Genomic DNA, 23,173 nt, shown 5'->3' on the forward strand with positions numbered 1-23,173 from the left:
GATTATATTCGTAGCTAAGAAAAATAACTTAATCCTCTATAAAATGGTCCATTTTAATCTAGTATAAATAGATACATAATGAAAAGTACAATGAATTAAAAACACAATCACTGTAACAGTGAGAAAGATAGTGAAATTTGTTAAAATTTTAAAGCAAGAAGTCGAGGAGGTTTTAGCTTCAAGGATACTTCAAAGACACTCATATTTCCCCAAGATTCCTCTTATTGTTACAAGAATATTGTTATTAAGATTTCTTCAAAAAAATGAAAATCATATAAACTTCTAATGAATTTTACTATGAGAAGAACATAAAATTCCTGAAATGTCCTTGATGCTTTCAATCACTGATTTTGCTTAAATATTAATGTTCCTCGTTTTAGTATTTATATATTTAATTCAAAATACTTTTTGAAATATATCCATTTATAAAATAAAATGGATCACAGACTACTTTATAATCTTTTATAAATAATATCGTTACACTCATAAAGTATTCTTAAATAATGGAATGGAAGTAAAAATTATGTTTCTATAGAGTTGTTAGAAGAAAGAAGTGAGTCAAAGAAAAGTTAACAATTATAAATACAAAACGAAATTAATTTACAATTTACACTGGTCAATAATAATAAATATTATCAAAACACGTTAATTAACATGTTATCCAACACTTCGACAAAAAAAGAAAGTGTATTGGGTAGTATGTTAACTACAGGTGTTCGTCGTCCTTTGAGCTCTAATAGTCGATGAGTCACTTAAAATGGATTATCTGATAACTCTTATATTTAGAAGGAAAAAAAATATTTCAATTAGTAATTAATTAATTAATTCGACTGAAATATTACATATATTTTTAGACAAGAATATTTAAATTATTTTGTTATTCACTTTGTTAATTATATTTCATTATTAAATTACTCTATGATTAACAGATTTTATACAACATCTAAAAAAAAATATTTGATTACCAAACAAATTTAAAATTAGAACAGTCACGATCTTAGTAATAAAATTTGCTCTCTTAAGAAATGTAACAGACAATTATTAATAATGTAATAAAACGATAGTGATTTTAAGATGACAAAGGAATACACAGAAAAATAAATTTACCGAAATCTTTTCCTCTAAACTAAACGATCTCTAAAAAATATTCTTCTGTCTTCAAAAATAAAAGAGTTACTGTAGTCATTCATTTTAAGTCTTATCTCACAAGTTAGTTGCTAATTTGACGAAGGTGAATCGTTTGTACATAACTATAGGCACCAACGAACCAAAAAACAGCTGATGTGAATAGAATACTTATGTCCTCCTAAGCGCTCGCATTTGCTTGCGACGTGCTTGAACGACACCATAAACAACTGCTGCAAGGCTTCGGCATCTTGTTGTGTGCTTAGTCGTGCCTTCTTGTTGTAGACTTCCCTTGCCCAATACGAAATACGTCTCCATCGTCCCTTTCCCTTTAACTTCAATAAGTCCTCTTTTCTGAGTTTGATATCCTCTCGATTCCAAAAACTATTTGAAATTGAATAAACGATTTGTATGCATAGCAAATAATTATTTTCGTTTTACATGCTGTACAATTACCCTAGCAATATCCTGCGGGACTTGTATTTTCCCCATAACGCCTGTAGAGTCCATGCGGGAAGCCAAGTTTACAGTGTTGCCCCAAATATCGAATACAGGCTTTCGAGCACCGATCACACCGCCTACCAATGGGCCGCAGCTGATACCCACTCTTAAGTCGAAATTATTAAACGAATGTATATTCACATCCTCAAGACGAAGTCGCATGGCTACTGCATAATCCACTAATCTACACAAATGCTCCATGTTATCCTTGTTATTATCCTAAAAGAAAAATATTTAAAAATTAATAATATTGGATACTGTTTTTAAAGAACTAAGTTATTCAGAACGAATACAATGGAAATAGTTTATTATTGCATGTCGCAGAATATGAGTAAAGATATTTGAACAATATATAGAATTACATTCTGAGAAGGATTGAGACCAGAAGCTGCCATGTAAGTTGCTCCGACTGTCTTTATCTTTTCAATGCAATGAAACCGATTCTCATCCAGAAGTTCGTCGAAATCAGCTGGAAAAAGATATTTCAAATTCATATCGTTGAATTATAAATTATATTAAAAGCAACAAATACTTTTAAATCTGCAGATCCGCCATATTTGTCACTCTAATTTGTACCGATGTTCGTGCGTTTATGATAAATTTAAAAATATTAAAATGCACAGAATGCATATAATATTCAATAACATACAAAATGTCTAATTTTACCAATGATTTCATTCAGTAAACGTATACATTCCATTCCTTTATTAACATCTTCTGAATAGAATTCTGTGAAATTCGGTACACTAGCAAACATCACTCCAACTATGTCACGCGACTGAGAATACAATTCCTGCAAAATATAAAAAAGAAATTATATTTATGAAATTCACCAAGAAGCCGGAAACATAAATTATTCTACCTCTGGTGCTCTTTCTTGCGTTAAAAAATGATGGGCTACGTGATCAGGTAAGATATTCTTCAACAACTGCATGTTATTATGTCGAGATTCAATCATGTCACTTAGCTCCCTCTCAGCCTGTTGTTTCCAAAGGAAATCTAATCTGGACGTTACTTCTACTAATCTACCATGATACGTAACCATTACCAGGAATACTAACATAAACGTGAGCATTTGTGCCGAGAGAGGTATCGTCGCTCTAAAAACGCAAAAGCATAATTAGCAGCGTGATGTTTTTAAGGATCTAAAATAAACTAGATTTTCATGGATGACAAGCACGACTCACGCATCCTTCTCCTCGTCAGGGATCGAAAAAAAGTCCTTGCAGACTACGAGAATCAGCACGGCGTAAACGGACACGATGATCGTGGCCAATGCCGTTTTCACTAAATAATACAATTTCAGTGCAGAGGCTAACGCAATCAGGCATAAGATCCATGTGAACACAATGTATTCCGGTCGTACACAGGTAGTTCCCAAAACGATATCATCATCGTAATCCAACGAATACATAGGTTCCGCTTGAACTTCCGTTTCCGGTGTTGATGACATTTTCCTCAAAACGACGTCTTCGTCCCTACGATTACAAGCAAATCTTCTATAATGCCTTCCAAACACGAGTCGGTGGCGTTGTTCGTATCTATAGAACCTGAAAAACTCTTTTCTTCCTCGACCTTTCACCAGACTGGCCCTGTCATTGAGGATTCTTGTCAGTTCCATATCAACGTTATTAGAACCATGCGGTGCAGTTTGATTTTCTTTCGAAGAAACGTCTTTCTGCTCTTCTGAAGGCTCATCGCGAAGGGCCGCTTCCAGAAACGTCAAGATGAATTGGTCGAGACCAGCAGTCGGTGCTACTAGTCGTTCTGGTTGCAGTGTTGGGTTCATTAATGGCTGCTGCTGAAGTTCCAAAGCTTCAGGATATTGTCGAATCGACGTTGGACACGCCAGGACACCGACTATAGACGTTAAAGCCATGAGACTGATTACGCTACATATGAAGATCGTTCGATGCTGCTTGTTGTGAACCAACATCGAAGAAGCGTGTTGCAAATATGTTGGTAATGTTTTGAACTCTTCTGCCATCACCAGAATTGAAGATGCTACCAGTATGAGCGTCGTCAATAGCAGCGAACCCAAAAGAATAATACAGCTGTAGAAAGAAGATGATGTAATTTCAAAATTAATACATTGTTAATTATCCTATTTTATAATCTTTTATGCAAATTTATTTCATAATCTTTATCTCATTGTTTGTTCTACAATAACAACCGAATTAGTATTTTATTCTCAAAGTTTTTATGACTAGTTTTTCTAACATTCATAAATTTGTTTATTATTTGATTATTATTGAAACATAGTCATGAAAAACCAGTCGCTTACTCTGGCAATATCACTGCTTGACAAATTGCGATGAATATCCACACGACGAAGCAACAAATCATGTTGGATTTAAACATATCCTCGCGCAATTGGCCGAACTACGAACACATAAAACAATATCTGCATCAAGATCACTAATTTAGCGAAATTAATTTAATGTTCAGTTTAATAGAATTTCATTGAATTCAATTTTTTTAAATTTAATTGAACTCATTAAAAAGTGACTTTATACACGCAGAATGTATTAATATCCATCTCACCTTTGATTCCAGGCTTTCGTCATTGTAACGCAAAGTCCAAGCATTTATGTTCGCCAACCTCATACGCTTGTTACTTGCAGTTTCAAGGCCTGCCGCCTTCAATTTCTCAGCGGATGTAGCAGACGCAACCTTGTTACTTTTCGCGGATCCATTCTCTTCCTCGAGGTACTCTGACTCCAAATTGGTGACTGACGTCGCAGTATTCAACTATACAAATAACCTAACGCTAGATTCTCGAGGAGTTTCCCGATTTAAAATCGTTACTAATTTCCAGTAGTCGTTAAATACTAACGTTTTCGAATGGTATTTCCGGTGTCCAATCCACTCCAATGTCGTCGTCCGTGGAAGAGTTCGGAGCGCTACTGTTTGCAGCTAATGGATTGTTCAATTTGAAGCTCTTTTTACTTTTACTTGCATCCTCCTCGGTCCATATCTTAGGTCGTGAAGAATATCGACGTCTGCATCTCAAAGGTTCCACCTGTTTGATTAAGTACGTTACCACATTTCTCTCTTTTAAGTAATTGTCCCTCTCGGTTCCGTTTCCTGGCTCCACTTCGTACACGTCATTTAAACAGTTCAAAGTATCCTCCGAAATATGTACTCTCCTGAAATATTACGTTTTCTTTGTATTACTGCGACTACTTGCTTTAATAACGTTCTCGCACAATTCATTATGCAACAGTAAATATTACACAAGGGAGTTTCAGAGTTTCAGAGTGTTAGAAACTTAAAGTTTTAGAGTATCGGAGTTGAAGTACTCTCTTTTAGGTTTCAAATGATATAAAAATCAGAAAAGCAACAAATATAGACTTATCATGTTTTCCTTGTGTGTACTTCTTTTGTTAAATCCAATGAGAGATACACAGTAAGTTTTACCCTGGTATGCCTCCACTTTCAAGATGATTGGCCAGCGTTACATCGTAAGACCAGACATCGAATTGCCATTTTCGAAGTCCAAGTACGCCACACAGTACCGAGCCACTATGAATTCCTATTCTCATATTTAGGTCAACCTAAATGAAGAACAATGTTTATTTTATATTTTTGAAATATTGCAAAATTCAATTATATCGTTAAATCGCAGCTTATAATCGATCTTAAAGGAAATTTGCGTATTCCACATATGCATTGTAACAGTTAAGATTATGTCTTTCAAATTTACTAACTTATAGTATGTCTCAAATTATTGTTTGATTATTTTAGATTATACAGAATTTAGTTACCTTTGTTGTATACCGCACATCTCTTATTGCTTTAATCATGTGCAAGCCCATTTCGACGCAGCAATGAGCATGGTCGCTTCGAGGAGTCGGCAGTCCGCAAACGCAATAATAACAATCCCCAAGTAATTTAATACGTAAGCAATGATTTTCTGCAGAGAGCTTGTCGAAACGTGCGAACAAGTCGTTTAACACTTTAACGAGCTCTTGAGCACTACATTGGCTGGCCAAAGCTTTGTGATAAAGACGAATATCATAGATTAAATTTGAAACTTTGTAAGATTACTTTAAGAGTTACTACATATATCTAATATCTTATAATATACGTTGTGTGTGCTAATAGAAATTAATGTACAAAATAAAAATTATAATTAATACACTTAAATAATTGACATATGTAAATTATGTTGTTTAAGAATAAAATTTATGTTGATATATAACGTAATTAAAAATTTTTACCGTTTTGATATCTTCGAAGCAATAATAGAGATAAAAGTTTGATTGAAAAGATGTTAATACACATAAATTACGGAAATAACTGCAAACTACAAGAGACAATTAATTAATACTAATACAGAAAGAAATATAGACTTTTATAAACAATCACACCGTTTCATTCGAGAAAATAAATTTTATTTGGTATACCTAAAAATAAAAAATAGTTACTTATTATTAATATTTCTTTTTCCATTGTATTTTCATATATTTCCATTTTCCATTGTAACAGTAAACATTATACAAAAGTAACTTTTAAATAAAGATGTAAACTAGTGCAGTTCACTATCGTAAATATGCGATTACATACCAGTGAAACCTTTGATGTCAGCAAAAAGTATGCTCACATTTTCGTAGCGATGGATATATATTCTATGAAATTGATTAGGTGTAAAAGAGATTGTTCCACCTCGTGCAGTCTCACGAGCGATATCACGGATCATTTCCTTAGCCACGAAGTCTGGTAAAACTACAATAAAATTCGTCAATCATTAAACGTGATTACATGTTAGAAAGCATAATTCTTACTCGACAAGATACAAAACGCTATAGACAAAATGAAACATTCATCAATTAATTATATAATAATCTACCATTAATCAAACGAGTATGACGGGATTGTTTATTCTATTTTATTTGATTGTATTTTACTTATACTTCCTAAACAAATAATCGTCGAAAGATCGATAATACGTAAAAGCAAAGTACTGCTAGGCTATCGGTAAAACATATCTGGCGCAATCGGGTGAAAGTGTCTAGTGACCCTTTTTGACACTCGGCTGAGCAAGTTACACGCGCTGACGAACCCCATGCCTACGGCGCAACCCCATGCGTTTTTATAGACTACGTTTGACATGTTCGACATATATATAAATATACTTAAATACATGTCGTACGTATTTTGCATCGATACGTAATTACACAGTCCATATACATTTATGATACGTATATATATATATATATATATATATACTCTCTAACTCATGTTCGTGTTAATTGTGTGAACAATCGTGAAACAACGAGTTCAATTTAATATCGATCTTCCAACAAAATGTCAATCTAATTCTATTTAATTCGATAATACTCCTGTAAACGAATAGATTAATCCGCATTATAAAATTGCTAAAAGGATGATACATATATTGCATTTTGAACTGCAATAAATCTTGCCAAACTGTTGAACGAAATATTAAATGAAATTCTGAACAAAGCTGTAAACTAAGTCGATTGTAAAATAAACCACAGCGCTAGGAATCATTCATGAATTTGATTAACGAATTTAAAGCATGTCTCACCGGAAAGGAGCAACTTCTCTTGTCGATTATTCTCGTTTTGAGTTCGTTGCCGGGTTTCCATGGATCTATGCGTTTCCAGGAAAGCCTGTCTCTGTCCTCTGTCTGTCAAATACTTAGTGTACATGCCAGCTAGATTCATTGCAAGATAAAGAAGGACGTTGGTTGTTAGCATTCGAACTATGCACGTGACATCATGCAGCTGCAATTGCAAAATTAAACGTACTTTAACGAAAAGAAAGCTGCGAAGCGTACTTGGGATTGCGCTAAGAAAGAAAAAGTTGACGGAAGAGTATTATATAAGTGAAATGGGTAGGAGGCGTTAACTTGTAGAAACTAAAATGTAGACCAAGGATTCTTACATATGTGGGATCTCGTAATAAAGTTATTCCCGCCATCACCATGTGAGTTAAAGCTGTCCCGTAACCGGCAAGGACACACCATCTCAAAGGTAACGGCAGCATGGCATACGGCGCATACACGACAAACAAAATGTACCACATAAGACGTTGTTGACTAGAGAAATCTAGACCAGCTCCTATAAAACCTGCAATTGACAGCGGGTGTGCACATAACATAAAGACACTCTCGATTGTAGACCCGTTTATGGAAACATAACGATCGTTTCGTTAATCTTAAATAGCCGCAAAGGATCGCCGATCAATAGTAACCCATGCCTAGGTATAAGTTTGCTCTACCGTCTCTCTCTTTCTCTCTCTCTCTCTCTCTCTCTCTCTCTACGGTTCGCTGAACATTCAAGCAATTCGCTGGACCGCCAACGCACGAGCCAGTGGAGCAAAACTCTATTCGGTAAACGAAGATACAATCTTCCCAAGAGAGCACGTACGTATATTTATATGTGTATATGTATATTAGAACATTGCAATGTGAAACACTATACGTACGTCGACTATTATATCCAACTATGAAAAGAATGTGTCTATTCAGGAACAGAAAGAAAAGGAAGAAAAGAAAAAAGATAAAGATAGAAATTATACATGACGTTTGTACGTGTCATCACCTTGAGAATTGATCAGTAACCAAGTGAATATGGAAGCCCAGTATAAATAATTATTGGAGAAACACCGCCACCAGCCAAGAACGCAAACCACCAAGTTCGCTATCATACAGCAGATCGCCCAAGACAACGACTCGATCAGGCCGCCGCTGTTCTCGTCTCTTTCCCACAGCCATATCGCCATAAGAATAATCTGGTATCCCCGGTGCATAGTATGGGACAGAAATTAAAAAACAAAATACAGAATGTACTTCGTAGGATTCAAGTTATTCGTTCTTTAGGGATCAGTTTACCTTTAAGCTAAGATCGACGATATTCAGCATGATCAATGATTTCTGCCGTTGACGATTCGAGTAATGAAGGTAGGACGTCTCGAGCTGTTTGCTGTGGAAGCTGTTCGAAAGCGATGGACAAAATATTCCCTTATAGAGTACGCCTTTCTTGAAAACATCTGGAAATATCCACTCGTATTTATAGCCGAAGGCTGTATTCCACAGAATAAATTAATAACATGTGTGTGAATAACAGTGGCATGTTAAATAATTCGCCAGGCGATCAAGACGCGAGAGAAATTTGTAATAAAATTAAGAAATATCTCCTTTGTCCATGTTTGTCTTTTCCCAGGAGATAAAAAAAGCCGTTTCAACCGTTTTAAACAAAATGCTCGTCACATTACATGGTTTCTATGAGTGCATTTCTAAGTGTATCATAAAAGAATTATATCTAATTAAATGACGAAGTTGAATCAAGACATACAGTGATTCACGAAAGTATTTGAACACTCGTAGAAACTTTGTATGAACATATTGCATGTGTTACACGAAACCGTAGATCATATATTATAATATCGATTTCGTAATATTGTGAGTGTAGCTTCTGATAACTAGAATGCACCATTAGCTGATGTCGTTACGAGCCCTTCGATTATATTAATTATATTAATATTAAATATAATCGAACCTCGCTGCGCTTGAGATTCTGCATCAACAGGCTGATCAGCAAGAGCCACGTCCGGGTCGGTAGAAATGTCCGCATCCTCGGTTGGATCGGTTGTTTCATTGATGTCTGGAACTTCCGGATCGTTGTTGGATTTCCGGTCCTCCCAGGCCGCCAATCCTTCCCTCCCCAGCCTCTCGGAAGTTAGTTTCTTCACAGCCTTGATCCATAATTGTTTCCTCGGGGAAATACTCAACCTATCGAGGTTAAAAAGTATCTGAAATTAATTTTCTCAGACGAGCAATACTTGCGAGAACATCTAGGACATCTAGGAAATTGACACACGAATACATACCAAATGCACATTGCGTATGTATACATTTTTGTACATTGCACAAAGTAATTAGAAGATCGTATTCTTAAAAGCTGCTCTTTTCCAAATAAGTTTGGAAAATAGATAAAATATTAAAAATAAATGGAATATTATATTTTAAATTATTAAATTCCTTACATAAGAAATTTCCATTTACTTTAGGTAAAGATTTATCAAATTCGTCGTTAAAGTATGTAGGATTTAATATAATAAATAATAATTAATGTAAAAAATTAATGAGAAACATCTACAGATATAATACAAAAATACTACTTGCGTACCTCGAAAATTGTACAAATTGCTATAAAATAAATATGCAAGTATACGAATTTATATTTTACGTAGCTATGAAAAAAATTGAATACTTTACAAAGTGTACACGATCTCCTAATTATATTGAGCCGTGTATAAACAAAGTAGTTGCAAAACATTTATGCAGGTCACGATAAGTAGGTAAACAACTTTTGTTGTTAACAAATATTTTTACATGATCATTAATGTTATGTTCAATATTTTTACATTATATAATACATCAATTGTCTTTTTGTATTAATACTTGTTGTTTTATATGTAAACAATTTGTCTCTAAAAATCAATATTTTATGAAAGGACCTTCACAAAATGAAAAATGAGTTTATTGTTAATGATTGGAAAATATTACCGATAGATAAAAAAAGAAAAATATTCCGCAAATACAGAATACATTTCTAATATCTGAATTAAACCTCTCTCTTCGAAATGAGCTTCGTTCAAAATAATTTCACATTTCTTCATTGTGACATTCTGTACATAACAAAAAGTTGCTGGCTTTGAATTATGTATATTCATCCAAAGTGCAATTTAATCCTTCACACACATAGACATCCTTCATGTCTTATAAATAATGGAATCTCGTGCATGCATGTTCGAATTCAAAACTAAAAAGGAAACAAAGCACAATAAATAAATAACTAAAAAAGTAATAGCAGCCATTAGTTAAGTAAATAATAGCAAAAGATGAAAGAATAAGAATCTTTTTCCTTATAAATAGAAAATAAATCTTCTTTATGAAACTATTCTGATAATTATCAAATTCTCAAAATTTCAATAGAACTATAAATGATCTGAAATTATAAGTGGCACGTGTAAAACATAAATTATAAAGTGAAGAAAAAAATACGTATAAAAACAAAATCCAAACTGATCCCATCATTTTTCTTTCATACGTGGAAACAGAAAAAGCTCTCCGAAACGATCTTCGCATAGAAGATGTTATACATAACAATATTTAGTACTAACATTCATATATCGTAAAACGTGTCTCACGACCCAAAGAATAGTGTTTCCTCAAAGCACGTATGGACGATACATCATAATAAGTGCACACATATTTTTAAATACGCAGCACTATCGATCCAGACACGTGAATTCTTGCACGTACATCATGATCCATCATCGCAGGTATCATTAAAACCACCGCATACAGGCGATCAAAACAAAAAAAAAAAGGAAGAATAAGGAACATCGTGTCCTCGTGAAAAATAGTATCAAATGTGTGCATGTGTAAGCACGTCGAAAGGTGTGTTACACTATTGGAAAAAAGACACAAAAAATCTCGCCGATACACCTGCAAAATGTGGAACTTACCGAACAGTGTTATTGTGTTAATGATGTGTCGCATTAAACAAAGAAACAATTGAAAGTCTTTCTTGCACGGTACATATTTTCTTTTCATTCTAGTTTCGTTTCTTTTTTCTTTTTTCTTTTTTCTTTTCTTTTCTTTGTCGCGTGTAAGAGAAAGAAAATGGAAATTGCCATGGGTGAATACTTACTCATTGATGCCCGCGACATCACTGTCCAGCATCATGCTCCAGGTCTGTTCTGTAATCATTATCCCCCGGATGATCCGCGAAACGAACAACCGCTCACGTTGTGATTGTCAGCTGTGCAATTGCCTTAGTATCCGGCATTTTCACACACCTTAAACCAGAACTTGTTAAGAAAGGAAGCCAATTTCTCTAATGTCCCGCCCGGCGTTGGTTCAAAGAACTTTTTTTTTACCAGAGACCAAGGAGAACAATCTTATCGAATCGCGAACACTTATTGTGGAGACGTTATCTTTGCTTTGCTCGTCGATTTTTGTTTACTGAGCAGAGCACCGGTACATTTTTTTCTTTTTGGTATTAAACCTCGTTCAAATTTCCCAGCACGACCGCGCCGACGGGTTTCCGGAAGACGTAGCCGGAAACAGAAGATACTCTCCGCCGCGAATGCACGATCAAAATTTTTCGTTTTCCTATCAGTTCAGTTTTATTCTCATTGCGTGTATTCTTTATCCTAATTGAGTATCGTGTACAGTGTGTAACAGAGTCAACTGTTCTCCCTTCTATCTCGTTGTGTCTTAAAGCATGTTATCGTTCTAATTCGTAAATCGAACGATCGTTTGTACGATAAAGTTTGTCAAAAATAATGTTATCATATGTATACACTACCATATATAAATATCTGGACAGCTGGTGCAATCCGACCAAAGAGTCGATATTTTTATTACATTTTCAACGTTATAATAGCAGAATGTTCCCTTACTGTTAACTTTACGCTTCTTGCAATAACTGCGATCAAATGGTCTGCTAAATTTAAACTGGAACAAAGAATATAGCTACGTTACTCAAGGTTCGTATTTATCTACAATGAATAGTTGACACTTCATAAAATCTATATAATAGATTTATTATTTATCATTATTTTATCGGATCTAGCATTGTTTATTTGTAAATAACTTTTATATAAAACGTGGCAAGAAACAAGATTGAAAAGACACGTTTAAAATCACTTAGCTGAGGTAGAACTGCCCTGCAGAACTAATTTTCATTCGCCTTCGATTATTGCTGTTTTATTTTTATTGAGATAGAATGAAAAGTGGAAATTAGATCAGAGTAGCATTTGAAGCATAATTTACATATCTGCGATAATTTGGTAGTGTCCAAATACTTATGCACGGTAATGTAAGTATAAAAATACCGTACTATAGCAAGTCCCCCTCGGTTTCCGTGAAAAATGCTCCACCATAACATCGGAACGCGATCGAGCTTATTTTTATACCTAAATATCAATGAACAGGCATCCTAGAATTACTGAAAAGCATTTTTAAATAATATACTCGATAATCTATTTATTATGAGTATACGTGTATACTCAAGAATTCGAGATTTACGAAATATATTTAAGAGATAAAGAAAATAAGAGGAAATGTAAACCGGAAGCCATCCTAAGCCAAAAGGCAAGGATTATGAATAATAATAACAAATAATAATATACTCAAGAATTCGTCGAGTCGAAGGAAATTCGCGATTTAATGCTATGGTACTTGAGTAAAGAACTCACGTATACCGACGAGGTTAGTAATTTAAAAAAAAACGATTAAGAAGAGAGAACGCTGAAATGGTAAAAAAAAGTGATATAATTCCAATGAGCGAAATGTTCGAGTTATGTTTTTACGCTACCTGTCGGCTCCAGTCTAGTCCAATTGAGAAGAACAAGCAAGGAATTCCGTACGATTGCTTCGTTCCAGCATCAAGGCTGCCGTCCGCGAACGAAACTGGTGACGAGTGTCGAAAATCGCGAGGGGGCATCCGCCAACGATAAAACCCGCGCTTCCACGAGCGAAATCGGTCACCGAGTCGGTACCTGATCTTCAAACGAGTGAGTGTAACGTGAGCTTGTCACCGCGCGATGGCTCTCTTGACGTCAGATACCTTACTTCATCCCCTCTAATATACAACGAAAAAAGAAGGGGTGTTATAGAAACGATATACAGCGTTTATGCAAATATATATATTATTATAGAAAATTGGTAACTTACTGTTATTATTTATTATTATCGGGATAAGACATATCTCCCAGCATAATATTTATATTATATTCGTGTCGAAATATATAACTCAATCACTTGACTAACTTATGTTCTATCGACTTATAATTAACGCTATTTGTTATGTATGTTACATGTCAGATTAATAATAAAACGGAACCAACTTAAAAAGTGTTAACCTTTATATTTATTTTATATATTATGCATATATTTTGTATTTTCTCCAAGATATGTAATTTATTTCGTATGTATATTCATGATACATTATGTATTATTTATGAAATTGTAACAATTTTATTAAGAATAAGATATCTATATCTATATATATATATATATATAAAGATTGTATATAATTCGTCAAGTAATTTCTATTAATTGATCTCGTACAATTATTAAATGTTATCGATATATTAATAACTGACAAAGTTAGAAAAAGAATTAGTGCAATTTTTAGAACGGGTTCCAATTTTAAGACAAAATATATCGTAAATCAGAGAACTTTTAAGAAGTAAATTTGTTGAGAATTTAATAGAAGCTAACAGTGCAATTAGAATAAATTTAGATATGCATCCATTAAATCATCTGATGTTGAACTATAAATATATATTGCACTATAAAGTAATTTTTAATTGATAAATCTCATGGATTAACTAAGGTTAGCATTATAAAAATAGTTATAGCTTACTGTCATTTAAATTATAATCATAATAAATTAAATTAAAAATTAGATACTAATTTAATGCTAATTATTAAAAATTACTAATACTAGTTATTAACTAATAATAGTTTTTAAAAATTAATTTATTAATTGAATATTTTACGGTTGATAAAAAATATGATATAAATAATATATAAAATATCTATATATTTATATGAAATAAATACGACTCATATTACGTCACATAAGGATTACAAAAGTTGATTTTCGTAAATCATGGACGCGTGATAAGCGTAATGATCGATGATTATTGGCATAACGCGTGCGCTTTCTAACACACGCGATTCATTATACAAGTACGCGTTATTCATAGCAATCAATAAAAGCTAAACGTAACAACACATGTAAGAACAAATAAGACATTTTATCCATTTATACGTTCTGGAATTATTAAATATATGTAGTCGTATTAAATATTCATCAAATAAAACACAAATTTTGAAATATATTTATTATTAATATATCATACTATATTGATATTAACACAGGAGGTTTTTGAAATAAGAATCCTTACATTTATGGAAACGTTAGTATTTATTGGCACCTTTCATCAAGTTATTATTATCAAAAATAATATTTTACCGCAACTTAACATTAAGTTATAATATTGTAACTTACTACATTAACAAAACAAAAATATTCTTCATAAAGCAATATTCGCAAATATATATTTGTATATATATATGCATAAATATATAATATCATGTTTTACTAATATATCGCATATATATCTAATCTAATTGAATACTGAAGTAAAGAAATAATTATCTAAGACAAAATAAATTCGTAGTATACACTACAAGAAATAAATTTACCTTTCTTCTGTTAACTAAAAACAATTAAAACATATAGGACATATTATAATATTCTTAAATTATATATAGTTAGATTATGTTAACAATTTAAATTGACAAGTCAATAACAAAATTGAAAGCATGTTATAATAGAAAAAAAGGTAAACAACAAAGTATTTATCACATACAAAACACAAACAATAGCTTGCAATCACTCGTGGATAGCATGTTACCCTAGGGTGTTTAATACCCTAACACAAATAATTAAAAAAAATGAAGAATAACCAATGTATTGGAAGTAAAAAAAAAAATGGAATGCTTTTAATTTTTGTCAAAACATTTTTGTCAGTTTTCGTCACAGTTTTGTTGTCTTTTATATGACACAGCCAAACTTGTTAATATAGAACAAAAATTAAATTTAAGGAGTTTGAAAAAATAAAGAATCTTAAAAACATAGAATATTATAACAAAAATATATAAAATACTCTATAAGAATGTGTATATATAATGTTTAAAAGTTAGTTCAATAAATTATTATTTTCTTGAAAAATAAAAAGCTATAACTTTTCAAAGACATAATTATAGATATAGACATAGATAATATATGTATATGTATAATGTACACATACACGTATTACGTACCAAACGTACGTATGTGTATAGATTTTATCTTGTAGTCGATGTCGGTGGTTCGCCTGGAGCTACCCATGATCTTTTACGCTTAGGATTCTCAAAATATATCCACTTTTCATCGCCAGTCACAATTCGGTGGAGAAATGACTTTCTTTTGTATCTAGCGAGCAACATTTCGCAAGTGGTTTTTCGGTTTTCCTGCTGTCTTTCATTCAGTTCATACGGAACCCATTTTCCCACCTTCTAGATCTTTCCCATGGCTTTCAAACGTATGGAGACGGCTTCTCGTGTCACGTTTAATTGATCAGCGAGTTGTTGTTGCGTTTGAGCATCATCCTCATCCAACAATGCCTGCAATTCGCTGTCGTGAAACTTTTTCGGTGGTCTTCCACGTTCTTCGTTCCTCAGGTTAAAATTGCCACTTCTGAATTTTTTAAACCAGTCAAAGCACTGTGATTTACCAAGAGCATGCTCACCGTAAGCTTCGACAAGCATTCGATGCGATTCTGCAGCAGTTTTCTTCAAATGGTAACAGAAAATCAATTCTGTCCGCAAATCGTAGTTTCCAGGCACAAAATTTGACATGTTCAACGTTATTACAAACTATGCTGTTGTATGAAACTTGTATTGTTCTGAGTCGAAAATGTTTGTGAAATGTCAACAAAGACTTTTGGCATCAATGACGCAGTAGTGATAACTACATTATCAGCTAGGGCCATCTATAGGCAAATTCCGGTTTCATACTTACAGACCTGATACATTCATATACATATAATTTCTATTATATTTTCATTACTTCTGTTTAGAACAGTTAACGATGCTATGGGTTTTGCATATACTATTAAATAGAAATATTATTTTTATATACAAACAACTAAATTCTCGAGCGTAAAACAGTAAAACTGTACAAAGATATCACTTAGCATTTACGTAGGAAACAAATACATGTATTCCATGCCGAAATTGTCAAAACTAATTTAACCATTAGTGTTCACTATGATACTCCTATTTTATATCAACTGTATCCAAGTATATATCGCTTTAATCATTTAATGTAGCTCGACCTTCCTCAATTAAAAGTTGATCGATGTAAATATCTTCAGCTGTATTAACATCTATTAATTTTAAACCCAATATAGTATCGGCCGGGGAAAATCCATCAGACTTAGATTCGTAAACTATTGATACAAAATTTTTATCCACGACTAATTCTTGAAACCTTAAACTATCTTCAACAGACCAGTCAACGTTAATCGGTCGTATACCTGTTTAAATTAGTAACAAAATTTACGAAGTAAAACTCTTCATCTTGAAAACAAATTAAAACTGGAAGATAAAACAATTACATACCAGCAAGTCTTGCTTTAATAGCTTGATACGGTAGTTCTAAGAATTCACTTTTCAAAGGTTGTAATTTATTTAATGGTAGTACTGATACATCTCCGAAATCGCAGAAGTAAACGCTAACCATATTTTCTTTAATGATACTTGAAATGCATACCCTTAAAAATAATTGAGAATAAATAGAAATTATTAATTAATATCAATAACTCCATAATGTAAAGTTCAGACTTGAAATATGTATTTATAGATCACTTTTTATTTATACCTATACCAGTGACTGTCAATGTGTTGAGCTGCATAAAGTTTGCCTTCTTTTACTGATTCTGGAGTTGGAGTTGGACCTTTGTATACTTGACAAGCTTCTTGTAATTGAATCATCATTAACTAAAATTATAAAAATTATACATTTAATTTATATGAAATATATACTTTTTTATATAATTATAAAATAATACAGTCTAATTATATATATAATTGTAATACATATTTTATACCTAACAAAATAGATAAAAAATTACATTTACCTCTAATGAACGTTTATCGTCAAATGGTTGAACAGTAAAATTTCCGGGATGGGCAGCCATTGTTACATGAACATCAAAATATTCGCCAATGCCTGAAATTTTTGGTGGTTTTAAAGACTTTACAACGTCATCATCTTCACTTCCTGCGAATTTAGAATTCATACGTTCGATGCGTTTCCTTGGTTTTATATTATTGTTACCATCCCCATGTGTTCTGCAAATATAATAAAAATAGCAATTGCTTATTATTTTCTTATTTGTAGTAACATTTATCAATACTTTCATATACTATACTTCGTAATTTCCTCTTCAAGAGCTAAGGTGTTATTGACAGAAACAAGCATATTACTTGGTTGAATTCGTTTAAATAATTCCACAACTGGAGTCCCCTTTATAGATGATACAACTTTTACAATAAGTGGTTCACCTTTTGGTGCAAGTTCTACAAGTTTCGCAACCATCTTTTCATTGAACATTGATTTATCAATGTTATGAAGATGTACCTTCAATGCCTATTATTATGAATGCATCGTTAAAATTTGTTCTAATATATTAGATTTTTAAATTTTTATCAAATATCCAAATTAAAATCTTACCTGAGGAGGATAATTTGCTAAAACTTGAGATAATGTTTCTAAAGAAAGAAGATTGCTTTTTGTTACAGTGACAGTCTTACCAAAATCAATTAAAAATGCTCTTAATTGATTGTAAAAGCTGTCACTTACGATTTTCCCCCTGTACCAATTATTATTTACTGACACAAAGTATGTTTTACTAGAATCAACTGTGGTTACGATGCAACTCTCTAGATCTTCTGTGTTTAGTCCAGTACATATTAATCGATTTAATAAATTAACCAAAAGTTTCATACTTTCAGACTGCACTTGTACATAAACATCACCATTTTGTTCTACATGAGAAATAAATACTTCTGATACTTGTCCCTCCTATAAATAATAAAAACACATTACTTTTTGTCGAAAATTCAAGAACATCTTCTGGAATATAAACAAGTACTTACCACATCTAATTTGGGAGCAACTAATACGTTTTGTGAGATTTGTTTAAACAATTCTAAATTTAAATTAATGTCATCTGGTCCATGCGTATCATAAAACACAACTGTCGCAGAGAGATCATTCTGATCTTTCTTGCGATTTCGTACTTCAACATATAAAGCACGGTCAAGCAGACATTTTTCAATTGCTATCACAGTGCTATCACAGTCATTGAAATCTTCCAAACCATAAAGACACAGCCTTAATGCCTATATATAATTTAACACAATTGTTTACAAATATATTTGATAATATTATAAAGTTTATATCTTAATAAAAATGGCATTATATTGTTGCGTCAAAGCGATTCATCATTGATTCATCAATATCGTACCTGAGCAGGAAGCACACAAAACTTTTTATCCAATATTTGTAATCTACTATAATGGTAAATATCTTCATCACCATAATCGATAAATGAAACTGTAACCATTCCAGTTGTGATATTAAAATCTACACAACGAACTCTGTGCCATGATTCGTCTTCAAACACAACATAGTAATTTCCAATTTCAATAAGTGGTGCTTTTAGAGATTGTTGAATATTACTGTAATGTTTACTCATTTCGGTGGTCATAATGTCAAATTCATCCTACATAAAGATCACGTAAGTAAATATAAATAATAATTATAAAAAAAGATTATATATAAAAAGAATTCTTTTTAACTTACACTATATGCATCTCCTACAATTCTAGCCCATATTTCAACAGTACTTATAACGTATGTAACAGACACAATCCAAAATTCTTCTTCTGGTAATTGCAATTGTCCAGGTGCAACAGGACCAATTGGATGCAGTAGTATTTTATCTGTCTTTAATGATGTTGTATTTCGTATCTAAAAATATATATATTAAATAATAAATGTATTTCTTTCATATACGTACATAAAACAGCCTATAGTTTACAAAACTCATTATTTTACCTTTTCACGTAAATCCGACGAGGTAAACCGACGTAGAATTACCGAATTATCTACACCCTTTTCTAAAACAATTTCTGAGCTTGTCTCAATAACTTTTTCCCAGTTTCCAGGTAAAATTTCCTCGTACTGTTGTTTATAATACATGGGTATCTGGTGCATAAAGATACCATTTGGATGAGCATCTATTATGGACAAAACTCGTTCTTTTATTATGCTTTTGTCTTTAGTTTCGTTAAAACAGGAAGATGAACCATATTTTTCGGTTAGATCAAGCAAGGCAAATTTCGCCGCAAGCTTTTGTGCCTCGTCCTCAGTATGTGCTTGTTCCGGATAACTTGAATATCCGTGAGGACCAATCTAGAAATATATTTTGAATGTTTTATACTATTTATTTTTATTTTTACTTATAAATTACTATTTATTTCTTATTGTCGTTAATTTATACTTCAATATATGAATAATTTCTTTCAGAAAAATATCAAAACAATTTCACAAACCTTAACTTGTGCAAACACAGCCGGTTCTTTAGTATTTTTAATTGTTGTAGGACAGATTTGATACACAGGTTCTGCAAGATTTAGTACACTAGCTCTTCGTTTCAATTCTTCTCTTGGATCAGTAGGTTGTAATTTTGGCACAATTTTTCTAGTATTACCTAATGCCGCCTACAAATATAACTTATTAATCATATATTGTATAATTTAGTAATTGATAAATACTTACAGGTAATTTTGTTGATTGTTGAAGTTTCATTTTACCATCTGCTAAAACTTGTCCAGGTGAGAAAGGTGACAACACTTCAGGTGATTGAGGCAGTGTTGAAATGTTGGTGCGTATATCCATCAATGAAGGAATAGGATTTACTTTAAGTCTGTCGTTTGGACTTGAAATTTTTTTAGGAAGCATTTCCACATTGATATTAGCATTCTTTGAATGTTGACTTATCACAGATGTTACTGTCCTTAGATTGTTCTTTATTTGTGTCTCATCTTTAGACTTGTTAATACTTTGGTTTGTTGATAAAACAGAATTCACTTGTCTATCTTTCAGTCTCTAAAAATTAAAATAAATTTCTCTCCTTCAGTACCAAAATATGTAATCTCATCAGGTATATATTACTTACTTTACTAGGAGAACTTGGTGGTATACCACAATTAGATTGTATATATCTGGGTTTCTCACTATTTTGATGAATAGTAATTTTGGTTGACATTGCAGGAAAATACATATTTTGTCTAAAATAACAAATGTTCAAATGTGTGTTCAAAAATATAAAAAAGAATTAATTATTTGTGAAAGATTATTTTCTAGTTATTTTTTATATGTAATATTTAGGACATAAAAAAATGAAACATAGATGATGCATTCTACACTTACTTTCCACTCATTTGTGAATATAAATTATTATTAAAACTTCTTATATTGCCAAAATTTCTTGTCATCATAGGCTTACGAAATGGCGTTGGTCTTTTGGTATTTACCTAAGGCAATACAACATTAAAAATAATGTAATATACAATAAAATGATATAAAACAGTACAGATGAATAACAGACCTACCATTTTATTATATTTTTTAGTTGCTGTCTTTTGTCGAGCAATTAACTTTGTAATATGTGCAGATTCTCCAGTAGGTACAGCCTCCACAAAACAATCTTTTCCTTTCTCAGTAATTTTAACACTAGGGACAGTACGTAAAAAGGCAACCAAAGATTGATACCCTAACTTTCGAAATGGTATATTTTCATCAATGAGCAATCTATAATCTTCTGCAAAAAGTGTTAATATAAATATTTTTTACAGCTGCATTATAAACATACAATGTAAAATTGTTAATTTTTATTTACTTTAGTTAATATATGTATGATTTATAGAAATATAAACATTCCAAATGAATATTATGAAAATTTAAGTAAATTATAATAAGATTAAATAGTGATAAAAAAAGCTCCTTAAAAGAAAGAACTTACTATTTAGATCGTCCATCTTGACTCCACCTTTTGAAGATATGAGACATGCACGTACATTTTTTATTACTTCTTCTCTTTCCATTATTGCTTTTTTGTATATTTAAAAATGTTAATAAATGTGTATATAAATTATATTTACAAAGTAAAATTCTGAAAACATTTAAACATCAGATAAATGACTTGATACATAATTTTTAACGAAGTACATTCTGAATAATAATGTTTAAATAATATAATTACTAATTAAATGCTTAGTACTTATAAAAAAAATTATATTAATTTACTAGAACAACATTAATGGGTTAATGTTTATTTATAATATAATGTAAATATTGTTTATTTATTAACCACTTTAAAACAAAATCATACAAAAAACATTTATAGATATTTGTAAAATATAAATCTTATTGTAATAATATAAATATTTTTTATAATATAAGTACAAATAGTAATTGTATAAAATATTTTTCAAACAATTTTTATGTTCGATTATTTTATTATTCTTCAATATTTTACATATGCTTGACGAAAAATGTTATGCTTTGACAAAAGGTATTACAATCAAGTTATGAGAATTGCATCTTTGGAAATGTTAAACGAGATAAAATACAATAAATATTATGTAGTTTCTTTTCAACAACTTACTTCTGTTATATATTTTAAAATTATATCGTACACTGATGCGAGAATGAAACAAAGGATTGGAAATATACAATAATTAGTATTTCTGACTTATAATTGAGATCTCGGATAATGCCGGCAAATGGCGATCAGATCGGTAGTGTAAAAATTGGTGAAACACGCAAAATTGTCAAATACATATTGTTGTTAACAAAGGATAGATACTTACTAATTATTTAAAATACGATGTAATACATTTGATACATTATAAAAAAAACATTTTCGCTTCCAAATATTTACATTCTACCATAAAATTCTCATGACAAAATTAATTCACATACTTCATAAAATTTTACTGCAAAATTTTATACATATATTGATATATACAACATTTAGTTTTAATATTATTTTTAATTAAAACCATGTACACTCCCTATACATATACATCGAAGTCACAGTACGAGAGCTAATGTAATAGTTTAAGCTACGTAATTGTACCATAGTAATATTATCTAACTATACGCTTACTAACTGGAATAAATTTGACAAACGACATAAATATTATGTACACTTATTTTGCAAAACTAAATACGTCGTTACTTTGACGTCATATGAAAAGATAAACCAATCATAATTCCTGATGACATGTAACGAGTACACAAAATCGAATGTAAAAAAGCAGTGGCAACAGCTGCATATCAAATTATGGGCAATTCACATATTTTCGGTAGGTATTATCGTTCTCATATTAATCAAAGTATAAATTAGTAATATATAACAATCTTTAATTTATTGAAATTTCAAAATTATCTGAACACTGGGAGAATACTTCAAGAAAAAAAATTAGGCCACCGTTATACATGCATAAAAATCAAAGGTACCTTATTTCTCTTCAAATGTCGCACATATATAATATATTATAAACTTCTCTTGTAACTCCACTAAACTTTATCACTTCTTATACAAATATATCATAATTTGACAATAGCTCGACTGAATCTATCTCGAACATTGCCTTCTCTTCACTATTCGTGAAAACCAATTTCCAAACTCTATTACATCTCCGCAGAGAACTATCCAGCATATTATTTGTTGAAGTTGAACACGAAATGCTTCGTTCATCCAATCAGACTCTTCTTGTACCCCCTCCATTTCTAGATAATGAACCAATCATCGGCCAGGTTTAAGTAGCGGTATATTTAAGAAGTCATAATTTTCTATTATATGCTTC

The 23,173-nt window shown here is 31.6% G+C and overlaps 2 protein-coding genes across 10 annotated transcripts; both read right to left on the bottom strand.

Annotated features, from left to right (window-relative positions):
* Window positions 1–939: 939 nt before the first annotated feature.
* LOC126867127 (adenylyl cyclase 78C-like) lies at window positions 940–13,212 on the bottom strand. 9 transcript variants are annotated; one of them, XM_050621326.1, is made up of 20 exons: window positions 12,987–13,211; window positions 11,545–12,919; window positions 11,316–11,463; window positions 9,156–9,388; window positions 8,489–8,646; window positions 8,199–8,388; window positions 7,540–7,724; window positions 7,181–7,379; window positions 6,196–6,354; window positions 5,394–5,623; window positions 5,047–5,183; window positions 4,463–4,775; window positions 4,171–4,377; window positions 3,911–4,008; window positions 2,814–3,680; window positions 2,489–2,726; window positions 2,293–2,419; window positions 1,989–2,095; window positions 1,582–1,845; window positions 940–1,509 (listed from the first exon to the last, which is right to left on the bottom strand). In XM_050621326.1, exons 3-20 carry the CDS (start codon window positions 11,372–11,374, stop codon window positions 1,297–1,299), a joined length of 3,984 nt encoding a protein of 1,327 aa, XP_050477283.1. In that variant the 5' UTR covers window positions 11,375–11,463; window positions 11,545–12,919; window positions 12,987–13,211; the 3' UTR covers window positions 940–1,296. The 9 variants fall into 9 exon arrangements, 8 of the variants coding, with proteins under 8 accessions (XP_050477283.1, XP_050477288.1, XP_050477282.1 ...); XM_050621331.1 differs by having other exon boundaries at window positions 2,814–3,104; window positions 3,177–3,680; window positions 11,316–12,919; window positions 12,987–13,210; XM_050621325.1 differs by lacking the exon at window positions 11,545–12,919.
* A 322-nt stretch (window positions 13,213–13,534) lies between these two features.
* Window positions 13,535–22,997, bottom strand: LOC126867130 (tudor domain-containing protein 7-like). The gene is made up of 17 exons (XM_050621335.1): window positions 22,824–22,997; window positions 21,322–21,471; window positions 20,912–21,120; window positions 20,730–20,833; window positions 20,476–20,587; window positions 20,076–20,405; window positions 19,850–20,017; window positions 19,353–19,709; window positions 19,098–19,265; window positions 18,760–19,017; window positions 18,389–18,634; window positions 17,964–18,314; window positions 17,662–17,879; window positions 17,368–17,581; window positions 17,109–17,227; window positions 16,850–17,001; window positions 13,535–16,764 (listed from the first exon to the last, which is right to left on the bottom strand). The coding sequence occupies exons 2-17, from the start codon at window positions 21,401–21,403 to the stop codon at window positions 16,541–16,543; spliced, it is 3,312 nt and encodes a 1,103-aa protein (XP_050477292.1). The 5' UTR covers window positions 21,404–21,471; window positions 22,824–22,997; the 3' UTR covers window positions 13,535–16,540.
* Window positions 22,998–23,173: the final 176 nt, after the last annotated feature.

This window comes from Bombus huntii, chromosome 6, assembly GCF_024542735.1.
Source record: "Bombus huntii isolate Logan2020A chromosome 6, iyBomHunt1.1, whole genome shotgun sequence".
NCBI classification, from domain to species: domain Eukaryota; kingdom Metazoa; phylum Arthropoda; class Insecta; order Hymenoptera; family Apidae; genus Bombus; species Bombus huntii.